At 36.7% G+C, this 12,223-nt stretch overlaps 1 protein-coding gene across 1 annotated transcript in view; it reads right to left on the reverse strand.

Moving 5' to 3' along the window:
- Window positions 1-11,045: 11,045 nt before the first annotated feature.
- The window catches only part of LOC105937014 (complement C1q-like protein 4), a 44,774-nt gene continuing 43,596 nt past the window's right edge, over window positions 11,046-12,223 (reverse strand). The window contains exon 4 of the mRNA XM_036151825.1: window positions 11,046-12,205. Coding sequence (XP_036007718.1) covers window positions 12,057-12,205 — 149 coding nt within the window. The 3' untranslated portion in view covers window positions 11,046-12,056. The remainder of the gene's footprint in view (window positions 12,206-12,223) is intronic.

The raw sequence follows: 12,223 nt of genomic DNA on the forward strand, positions 1-12,223 counted from the left end.
ATTGTCTGCCATTGTAAATGTCACTTTTATTAGTAAAATAATGAAGGTCACTTACAGGTAAATTATAAAATATATTTTTTAAATGGGCATAATGATTTAAAAGCAAACAATACCAATGAATTAAGTGCCATGTGGAAATCAGAATAAAATATTTTAAACGATTACATAAATGCAGATTTTAGTTTAAAAAGAAAATGCAAACACACTACAAAATGAACTAACCCTCTCTCTTTAGACTAAATCTTAACAGTGACCATTGCTACAGACAGACTGAAGGTAGGAAAGATAAGGAGAGCTTGACAAAGTGCTCCAGATCAGTCGCATAATTAGGGAGACATCTATCAAATGACATTTCAAAGGATTTTTGATACAGTTAGCCTTTTGTGATTTGTCACCAGAAACCAGTAATGAAAAACAACCATTAATGAAAAACAAACATAGACAATACGAAAGAAAACTGAATTGTCATTCAAGTTTTGTTCTATAATACAAAATATTAAATTGAAATACACACAGTTTTTTAGCAGAAATTAGAATTTGACATTCTTTTCATGTTTATTCTAATAAAAACATGAAATCAACGAGCCAAAGCAAATAAGAAATTGGCCCATTTCAGGTATTCTGACTCCATCTACATCCCTAACTAGCTATTAAATGCTTCGTCCCATGACGTCACTGTCCGTAAATAGTACAGATGAATCTTTTGTTTACAACACTGAGATGAGGAAATACAGCTTTGAAATTTACAGAAGAAACCTCCCCTCCTACAACGACAGTATACTATTAGCTCCAATTTACGCGCTTCTTTTGGAATATGAATAAAACAATGCGTTGTTTGTTTTCGCTGGTGATTTTCAGTTTTTTAATGAATAAATACACTAGCATTTTTGTGTTCCATGACTGGTTTCTGTATGTAACATCCAATTATCAAAACATTCAAAGGCCATAGGCCTGGTTGTGATCGCTTTAAAACTTGAGTTGCAGTTGAAGCTGTTTTTGCTTGATAAAAATGTGTAAAGGGGCTTAAAATAAGTAAAAATTGTTAATAAAAGAGCAAACACAGTATCCTTCGTAGCATTTTGAGTTAACACGTTTGGGTATTTACCACAATTCAACATCCTTTTTGCTGTAAATTAGCCAAAATACAATTGAGAAAGCAATTGAAGGCAAGTAGTTGATTTAAATCCTTCTAAGTTGGCTTACCTTGAGTTTTTGCCTGAGAAACTTAAACTTTTCTACCAATATTCTATATACATTTTTATTTCTGTTTTACACCAACACTCAGCCGAATCAACCATAGACAGCTGTATTTTCTCTCATCACATTGATTGGATTGTTGGGAACATGAAAGGTAGAAATCAAATCATTCTGCTCATTGTTTAGATGCATAACAATAAAGCCTATTTAATCTTGTCACACAACATCTCAGCGGTAAAAGAAATACATGGCCTCCAACGTATAACAGTAAAAGGGAACCCTAACTTGTTTGTTAAGAACCAAATGAACATCACTGAAAAGCCTACGACTGCAGATCAAGCAAACAACTAAACATTGCAAATGGCAAATTTATGAACGTAGGTGCTTTTATCATTAACAAATTGCATTATGATCATACACACAAATTATAACTTAATGCTGTGACAGCCCTGTGCTAAATTCCTTGACCCGTGTGTGTGTTTCTCTTTCTTAATTGTGGTTACTGGTCCCACCTGCAATGGTGTAAACAAAGTAGGTAGATATCTGGTCAGTCCTGCGTTGGATTCACCAGTTAATGCAGATGGTTTCCGATATCGTCCCAACCAAATGAAACAAACTGTCCCTCTACAGCCCGGTAATAAACTCTTTAGACTCTTGAACTGTACAGTCAAACGAAATAAGGAAAACCGTCTTTCTGAAAAGAGATCTGTTTTTATTAAAAAGTACATCTAAAATCTCTGCCCCTTGAGGATTCTGTGAGTGAGAGGGTGAGATAAAGACATATAGAAATTTTAAAAAACATAATATTTGGCAAGACCACATACTGAAATTCCTGTGAATATTACTGTATTTTTTTATTTTTTTGCTACAAAAACTTTATTTTGCCGTGTGCCTGGCTAAAGTAACATTTATCTTTCTACACTCTAGACAGGTACAGGTTTCTTCTATGCTTAGTGGTAAGCATAATAGTAGCAACACTGCTACTACTACTACCACTACTACTAAAACTACTCATAATAATAATAATAGTAATGATCATAGTTATTATTGTGATTATTATTATTGTTGTTGTTTTTATTGTTATCAATAAATTAAAGCAAAACTAACTTTGTATCATTTTTTTTACAACAAAATTACACTGAATGAAAACACACCCAACCAAGAAGAAAAAAAAAACAAGGCATGAGCAGTTAAGGCAATAAAGCTTTCCTGGTTTACACAAGGAAAAATATTTTTACGTTTTGTGGAGAGCTCCTGTCAACGCAAGTTATTTAACAATATAATAAGATGTGTTTATTTAAGAGTTAGGACTACAGAAACAACAGAACCAAATTACACGTCTGACTTGTGGGACTATTTTCGGTTTGTCTGACCTTTACAGTGGTCCTCATTTAGGCAGAGGTTGAAATTAACCCTCATTAACAGACAAAGGAGGTGTGTGTGTGTGTGTGTGTGTGTGTGTGTGTGTGTGTGTGTGTGTGTGTGTGTGTGTGTGTGTGTGTGTGTTAGTTTTACAAGACTCCAACTAATTTGAGAAAATCCAAAGACAACACTGCGGGAAGGGAATTGCTCCTTGAACTAGTATTCCTGAGACTCCTGGTGTGTTTGTATTTGCTCTTGAACACGTGTGTGCGTGCGTGTGTGCGTGTGTGTGTGTGCATATCTGTGTAAGTGTGTGCGTGCGCCATCCCCCCGTTGTCTGTGCCGAAGGAGAGAGAGAGGAGCCTATTGATTATTTTAATCCTCCTATTTGTGAGTCTGTGATCCTCCCGGCTCAGCCTTCCACAGGAGGATTGCTAATGGGCCTGAACGCTTCCCTCCTCAGCCCACTCTCCCTGTCCAATTAACTGAACGCTGGAATGTGCAGGGGAGGGTGCGATGGGACTCAGAGGAAAGGGCTGAGGGGGCTTTAGGAGGAGGTGGAGGTGGTGCTGCAGTCCGGCATTTCTCCAACCAGTCATCCACACCACATACTGCAAGAACCCCCTCACCCAGAATAGCATTACCTCTCACCTTTAATTAAAGATCCATCTCCTTGTTTTTATTCTGGGGTGGCAAGAACTTCCTTTTTTTATGTTCCAGTGTTTCATTTTCACAGGGCCGCCGTGCCGACCGCAGTGGCAGCCGAAGGAAAAGAAACAAGCGCTTTAATGGGAGAGAGCCACCTTCTCACAGGTTGTTGTAGTTGTAATTCTGACTTTTTTTTTTTCCCCGACATTTTAATATTTGTCTCAGAAATGTGTTTGGCTCTCTCCTGAAACTGGATGTAGGAGCAGAATGTGTGATTCTTCACCTGAATCAAAGCAGTGTGGTTAAAGTGGACAAAGTCAAAAGAGGCAAATTTATGTGGCTTAATTTTCTTTACTTCTCTGTAAGTGATATATAAATATATCAGATTTGTTATGAAAAACCTGAAAATGTGTGCAGGCAATGTGCTCACAAACCCTGCACCTGATTTACCTCAGATGAGCATCAGACTGCAGAGAAGTTTCAAGAGGATCCAAGGCTAACCCCAGATTCATGTTTAATAGCATCTCCAGACCTCGATGAACCTTCCACCATAACTGCAACGAATCAGCTTATTATTATCATTCCTGTCATGACAGCCACTACAGCATCTTTTGAAAGTTGCTACATGCACTGATGACAGAATAGTCTAAATATCTGAGCGCCCTCTAAGCAGTTTTGTTGTTTTAACAGTAAAACTGCTGTATTCACAACAGGTCTTTGTTGTGTAATCAGTGCACTCTATGCTACTGTATATTCATATCGCATTTAAAAAATGGTTATCGCAATTTTAAATCCAAGTAATATAATCTGATGGGAATAAATTGCAAGTATGTTACTACCATACTGGTGTGGGGTCTGGGGGAATATTCTTTATTTATTTTAGTTATTTTTAATTAGCTGTATTTAAGGTTTATACAATATTTTGTGTCCTCATAGAACCATGGTGCATAGCATAAAGCTTCACATAGTCCAAGAGTTTTGGGGTGTAAATCATTTTTTTTTAAAAAAGGGGAGCCCATTGCGAATTATTACATTTTGGTTGAAATGTTGTTTGCAAAACTAAAAATGTTCTATTAACGTAAGTAGCATGATAAATTTCATGCACCACTGAACACAGATTGTATAGGTAGAAGAGGCCGTTCTTTTCATGTCATAGCATTACTTTAGCGGGATTTTGTTTAATTTTCCATTAATTATTAAAATTCTGTGAATTTATAGAAAGCAAAAAACTGAAATCTACAATTTCCCACAAAAAGAGTCATTTTCCTTCTTCCAAATCTCTTCTGTTTTCTCCTTTTTTATTACATGTTTAATATCATTAATATCATCATCATGTGCCCCTTTGGAGGGTTTTTGTATAGCTGGCATGGAGTTTTTACATCATGTAGAGAAACGTTGGCCCACTCTGCTGAAATGTTTTAATTAAGACATACTGTAGCTTGTCTTACAGCTTTATATATATATATATATATATATATATATATATATATACATATATATATCCATCCATCCATCCATCCATCCATTTTCCGAACGGCTTTATCCCTCATGGGGTCGCGGGGTTATATATATATATATATATATATATATATATATATATATATATATATATATATATATATATATATATATATATATATATATATATATATATATATATATATGTGTGTGTGTGTTTGTGTGTGTGTGTGTGTCGAACTTTCTCCTTTAGAAATTTCTGGTGGTCACCATGGTTCCACCATGGTTCCATCATATCTAGCACGTTTTCAGGTCCTGTAGCAGGAACACAGCTCCAGATCATCACTCTACCGCCTCTGTGTTTGCCTGAAGGTATGACGTTCTTTTTCTAAAATACTGTTAGTTTACACTCGCCACAGCATTCTTTTTTCTCACTAGTCCAAAAAATTCCCCCCATCAGGATGTTTTTGTGAGAATTATGAGACAGGCCTTTGTGTTCGTTTTGTTTTGGTTTTGGTTTTTTCAGCAGTGGTTTTAGCCATGGAGCTCTCCAATGGATGCCATTTCTGTCCAGTTTCTTTGTAACTGGTGATCAGCCTGTTATATCACAGGGTTTTTTTAGTGGCAACTCTGTAAGTGTCTGTTCTTCAACTTAACAATACGGTTGATTTACAATGGGGAACATTGTTCAGATTTCCCTGCGTGCATTCAGACATTTGAATCTCTTCCCTCCTCCACATTGGTCTATTTGTTTACAATAGTGGAAATACAGAAACATTGTTTTTTGCTGTTTGGATGTTTTGAACAGGAACACTGGGGTTGTCCGTTAAGGAGTGTGTACAGGTGCTGCCAGGCAAAAACCTGAGTTTTCAGTCACTGAAGTGTTTTGTTACAGACTGGCATCTATTATTTTCATAATTATATTATGTTTCAGTGCATAAACCACCTGATTAAATTTAGGCATTGGAAACTTTGTTTGGCTTTCAGAAAATCAAAGGTTTAATGCCAGATTGAAATCCATCATATTCCTTTTTATATTTTACCTTTTACTAAGAATATAGCAAAATAATAATTAAACATTAACATTAGTTAATTAATTGATTGAACATTAACCTCACAAACAAAAATAAACATAAGTATGTTAAAGAAGTGTGAGCATACTTAGATTGCAAATCTATCTGCACGGCTGTAGTTGCAGCAATCTCACATTTTGAAAATGAATTATTATTAATGCTTAATGCTGCCCTCCTAAACAGGACAGGTTTAAAAAAAGGGGGGAAAGGAAAATGAATTATTATTCATATTATTAATCATCATCGGAATAACATGTCAGTTGTTTTGCAAAAAAAAAATTGCACACAAAATATGGCCCTCAATATAGAACACGAAAGATGATATAATAACAATTTGATCTTAGAACTTTAATATATAAAAAATGTAATTTATCTTATTAATGTTTTTTCTGTTGTGACGTTTATTTCGCATTTTTACTGACAGTCTTTATAAGCATCTGATAATAACGTAATTGCCCTTCCATGTTTTAAAGATCTATGACAAATGTATAATCAACACTCTATTCCTGAATGTTTCTGAAAGGAATTAAGATGATCTTTGTTGATCTTTTTTCACATGTTCTCCAAGCAAGTTTATGTAAAACAAATAAAAATGAAAAATAAGATAAGGTATGATGCATGTTAGAAAGTTGTGCCCTTTATTGCAACCCAAATAAGAACGAAGACGCATAAGCATTTATCAATTGTTCTATGGGTTACTGGTAGATGTTCAGGGCCGGCCTGAGGCATAAGCAAATTAAGCGGCTACTTGGCCGCTTAATTTGCGGCCAAGTAGCCGGCCAAGTAGCCGGCCAAGTAGCCGGCCAAGTAGCCGATAGGGGGGGGGGGGGGGTGGCCCCTGGCCACCCCCCCCCCCCTATCGTTTATATATATATATATATATATATATATATATATATATATATATATATATATATATATATATATATACAAATGATACAAATGAATGAATGATGACGAAATAATGTATTCAATATGTTTTGTGACAGTTTGGATTCAGAAGTTTTAATAAAAGAGAGAAGTATTTTAAATATAGTTTATTTATTTATTTTGTATTAATACATAACCTCACTGTATTCGTTTATGATATTCGCTATAACATTACAGTGTGACATTTGTCTCAATAATCTTCTAGCATAGGTGATTCTGCGTGGTGGGAGGCGGGCCCCCAAATCAAATTCTGCTTAGGGCCCCCAAGAGGCTCGGACCGGCACTGTAGATGAATGAATTTGTACTTACCTGCTCTTCATTTTCAAAGTAGTAAAACAATATCTGCTGTAAGATCAATCAAGTTCATTTAATTAGATTTTTTTTTAAATGCACTAAATTACTCAAAGCACTTTAAAAATGCGACCGCTTCACAACAGATTTTATCACTTGATTCTTTATTTTCCCCAGAATGAATAATAAAAGCATGTAATAAAACCAGGGAAACCAACTGTTGAACTTAGTTATAGTGAAATAGTTCAGAATTTTCTTTTTTTTAACTGTATTTTATGGTCTTTCAGCAGGGGGAAACACTGCAGATCACGTGACAAAGTAAAACACACAACTCAGCTTGCAAATGCACAGTGACGATAATCCAAACTTCTTCCAATCAAAGATAACAGTTCTTGTAAGAACACACCTGGTGAGATGCAGCATGTCATTGAGGTGGCGTGAAAGCCACCGAGGGGGGAAATGTCTGTGTAAAACACACAGCATCATGAATCAGGTAAGTTTTTCTATCACTGCACGAAAATTATGAGATAAACTGATTATTTCTCCCCATATATAATGAGAGCTGAGGCATGCTGCCACCTTTAGATTTGAGACAAGAAAGCATACGACACATTCACAGCATTGGATCAATATTAGGAATGACGATAAAATAATCTCTTCACTAAATTTACAAGTAAAAGTGACAACTCATTTCATCACAGATTTCTTCTTTTAGAGGTTACATCCATTTTCTCTGGACGAAATTAATAAAGTTTTCTGTTTGTTTGTTTTCCCTCCCCTACTTACATACAACATTACCCCTTTTTCTCAGCGTTTACGGGATTTATTTCCATCTAGATAAAAACATCGACTCACAGTAACTTTCTTCTGCTTAATATTCACAAGGACGGCCTACGCTGGACACACGAAATCCCTCTCTGTTTACGGTTGCATCCTGTGGATCAACTTCTGCATACATCTTCGTTTTAATAGAGCAAGGAAGAATGCATTCAAAAGAAAAAAATATTAATAAGGCACGGAGAACCTGAATGTATGGCAAATGGCGGTCACAGTCGACAACAGTCACCTGCATTTTGAAAAGAAAAACATTTTAATATGTGTCCATTTACAATGAAACAATGAAAAAACATGTTTTAAAGTAAAGGCTCAACCCCGTCTCACTGTAACCATCGTGCCGAGCAGAGCTTAAGAAGAGAGGTTTGAATCTTTTTAGCTCTATTCTCTTAATTCAAGTAGCTGCCACTCTGTAAAGAGCCTCCAAGAGATGTGTTTTCAAGAGGATTATGGTCCTTTTTCAGCTTTGTGTGTACGGGTGTATTGTTGGGATGCCACTCGAGTAGTTTTGCATGATCCATTGCCGAATAAAAAAAAAACGTCACATGTGGCGTGAAATCTGATTTGTTGTTTATCCCTGGCCTTAAAGGGGTGGATAAATTGGCTAAAACACCCCCTGCACCCAATAGTAGAGCTACCTTTAGCAAGCTGCAAAAGCATACTGGAAATTAATGATTTCCCATCGCATCCTGTAGGACATACCCATATTCACCTGCTTCATCCATTTTTGAAAACCAGTCTGACCAGTTTTGATGCATATTTAATTTAATTGTCCCACTGGAACAGTGTTCAAATTCAAGATGAAAGGAAATTGGCTACAATGATCAGGAACCCACCAAACCTCAAGTCCACAAAGAACTAGAAGATGCTGGACCACGACAGTGACTGACCAAAGGACAGCAAGAAGCACTTCCCCTAAAGTCAACACCTGCAAGCTCGACCAAAATATGCAGCAGCCCACATGGACAAGCCAAATGTCCTCTTTAAAAAGGTTTCGGGATCAGACGAGACAAAGTTTGAGCTGTTTGGGGACAGTGAGATATTGTCTGTGGAAGAGTCAGAATCATGTTTTCAAACCTGAAACACTAGACCAAAGGGTAAGCATATTGGTGTTAGCATCACGCTGAGGGTTTGTTTTGATGTTAAATAGACATATATCTGTACATTTACACACTTGCACTGCACAAAGTATGAGGAATAATGAAGAATAACCTCCCAAATGTACTGATAATTAACAGCTGGACGGTTAAACACTGGACACAGTTGGGTGTTCCAGCAGGGCAATAACCCCAAACACACATCAAAGCTGGTTTGAAAATGTATGAATAGGATTAAAGTTCAGGAATAGTGCTGCCCTCACACCTACTGGAAATAAATAGACTATGCTTAAAAGTCAGGTCTGTGCAAGGAGAAAAATAATTCAAATCAACTCTACTAAATTCTGGTGAGAAAAGTTGTCAAATGTCCAGCTTCCATTTTGTCAGAAGCTTGTTGGTAAGAACAAAAGGTTTATGGTTTCTCTGCAAGTTCCTTGAAGACATTCATGTCGATATCCGCATGGTGTCAAATTTGTATTTTCTACATTATTTTGTGGGACATCACAAAAGTCTGATAGTGGAGAAAGCTGTTGTGTACATTTACATGCCCTTTTCAAACTTTGGAGCACATTCAGCGCTCCAGAGTTCCCAGTAAGCAAAGAAAATAATAAACAACACACGGCCTTTACGCCAGCACCTGGCACAGTGAAGGGTGCTTAGTTTAAGTCTTTAATGGTTTTTGGAGTTCTCAAAAATAAAAGTGACTCATCCTGCTAAATCCAATTTGTGTCTACAATAGTGCTTTATACATTTTGAATTCTGATGTAAAAATAAAAACACAGCAAAGAAACATCAGTATTCATTTATGGGAGGAGGATCTGATACCTGGCTGTTAACAAAAAGATCTCAACCACTTTTCCTCCTTTATAGAAAAATCTGAAACATTAGCAGCAGACAGTGCTGTAAAACAAAACTCCCTCTCACCAATTTCTTCTGTTTTTTGCTTCTTTTTTTTGCCTCACACCTAAATGTTTCACACCATTAAATACATTTTAGCAGCAGACAAGGGAAACCTGGACAAAAACAAAAGCAGTTTTCAAATACAATTTTATTAATCAACAAAAAGTATTCCCTCACTCTTGTTAAATTATGGATTAACTTTGCTTGACCACATTTTATTGTAAAGATGAGACAGATCCATCTGGAAAGGATTGGGACTCCAGTGAACCACAGTGAGCGCCTTTGTCTACAAACAGAGAAAACATGGAACAAGGTGAACCTTCCCAGGAGTGACCGGCCAACCAAAATCGCTCCATCTGTGATTTAACCAGGAGATTGGAGGAATCCGGCACAACATCTAAATCACTCCAGGCCTCAGTTGTCTCAATTGATATCACTGTTCATGATTCAACAATAAGACAGAGACAGATCAAAATGACCTTCATGGACGGGTTCTGAGAGAAGAACCATACTGCTGACCAAAAAAGGCCACAAAGGTATGTTTCACATTAACAAAAAACATCTTTGTGATCCTTGATGATCACCAGGACTTGCGGGCAAATATTTTGGGAACAGATGAGACAGAAGTTGATTTTATCAAGAGCAAAGCACCCCAGCAGATCCACCATTGAGTGATTCAAAGAAAAACTAAATAAATGTTTCGAAGTGGCCTAGTCAAAGTCTGAACTGAAATCTGGTTGAGATTACCTTGAACAGGCTTTTGAAAACTGGTGCATATTGGCAGCTGCAGCACCAGAGTTTAGTGGAAGCTGTGCAGAGGGCTTTGACTTTTTTTTAGCCCATTGGCAAGTTGTTACTGCAAAGGATTAACCAGATTGATGATGTGTAGCACTCTAGTTCTACACTTTTATTTATTCTTGTGTGTTTGTGAACGCATAAATCCTGCTAGAATTCATCTTGCAGGCAAGGTTAGCAAAGGATGGCACAAAAAGCAATTATTACTTTAAGGGGGATTTACTTTTCACTACTTTTCAATATCAAGAACATCAGTTTTGACAGCATTTCCCTTAATAAATGAAATCCTCTTTAAAAATTGCTTTTTGTATTTACTCAGGTTACTTTCCTTAATAAAATGTCTATATGTATATGTATATCTATATCTATATATCTATATCTATATCTATATCTATATCTATATCTATATATATATATATATATATATATATATATATATATACTTAAAAGCAATCCCTTAGAAATTTAAACCTTAGTGTCGATATGTGAAATGAATATAACTCCATGTACATTTAGAAGAAGTATAATTTGATTAAAAAATCAACACCTTTTCAATAAAAGCCATAAGAATTATCAACCTGTTTTCATCTCATTCAGATGGTAAATGAGCACATTTCCTAAACCTCGGTGCTTTTGATCATTGCTGCACACTGTGGATGTAAGGTTAATGTGTAACTGAGCATAAGCTTTAGATGAAATCTCACCTTGTTACCACAATATGACGCTGCTCTGGGGCTCAGAAATCAATCTCGAAGCTAAACCTCAGTATTGATAAACTGTGTGTGTTAAAGGACTGTTACCAGCAGCTTCCCTCCCTCCCCTCTCTGTGCAAATTGCGCCAACCAAAAAAATAAAAATAAAATAAATAAAGGATGCTTTTACACTTCCACAGACCTAAAGGGCAAAAAACACACACGGACGCGTCCACGCAGGCATTAACACAGACATACAACACACAGCGGTATAATCGGGAGGTGCTCTAAATTATCAGCTGCGATCAATATATTCATGCCTTTTTCTTGTTTGGTGTCTACAGCCGTAATGGAAATCTATCTCACAGTGAGGGAAAGAGGATGCAGCCGAATACCTCCGCCCCGGATTGACAGTCTACATTCAGATATCATTTCAGTCGGTTTGTCTTTGAGCAAAAACCCAAGTTCAATAATGTGTAAACAGCCATATATGCGGGGAATAAGGTGTGATTATGTATTTTAGCCATGCTTATGCATACTGTACATGGCCCTTTATTCAAGATCACAAAAGTATGCGCATCATGAGTCAATCTTATCTGGTAATATGTACATTATATTCTTTTTTTTTTTACACAAACTTTCTTTAACTCTGTTGTTGTCACTATGTGTATTACGCGAAGAGATGACAAATGGATGGCAGGACGTGTTAGAGGAAGAAACAGGAGGAAACTTTTTTGTTGGATCACAGAGAAAGGGGGAAGGAGAGTAGGGTTATACTGTCAGTCGGGGTAGATGAGGAAGCCAGAAAAGGTGCTGTATTTGTTGGTGTTTCCCCCGTGAACTTTTCCCCCGTCCAGCTGAACGCACACTTCGTCGCCGACGTCCAGGTGCAGGATGACGCTGTTGGAGGCGTAGTCGTAGTTCTGATCTGCGTCTTGGGCGATTG

This window comes from Fundulus heteroclitus, chromosome 20 (genome assembly GCF_011125445.2).
Source record: "Fundulus heteroclitus isolate FHET01 chromosome 20, MU-UCD_Fhet_4.1, whole genome shotgun sequence".
Classification (NCBI taxonomy): Eukaryota; Metazoa; Chordata; class Actinopteri; order Cyprinodontiformes; family Fundulidae; genus Fundulus; species Fundulus heteroclitus.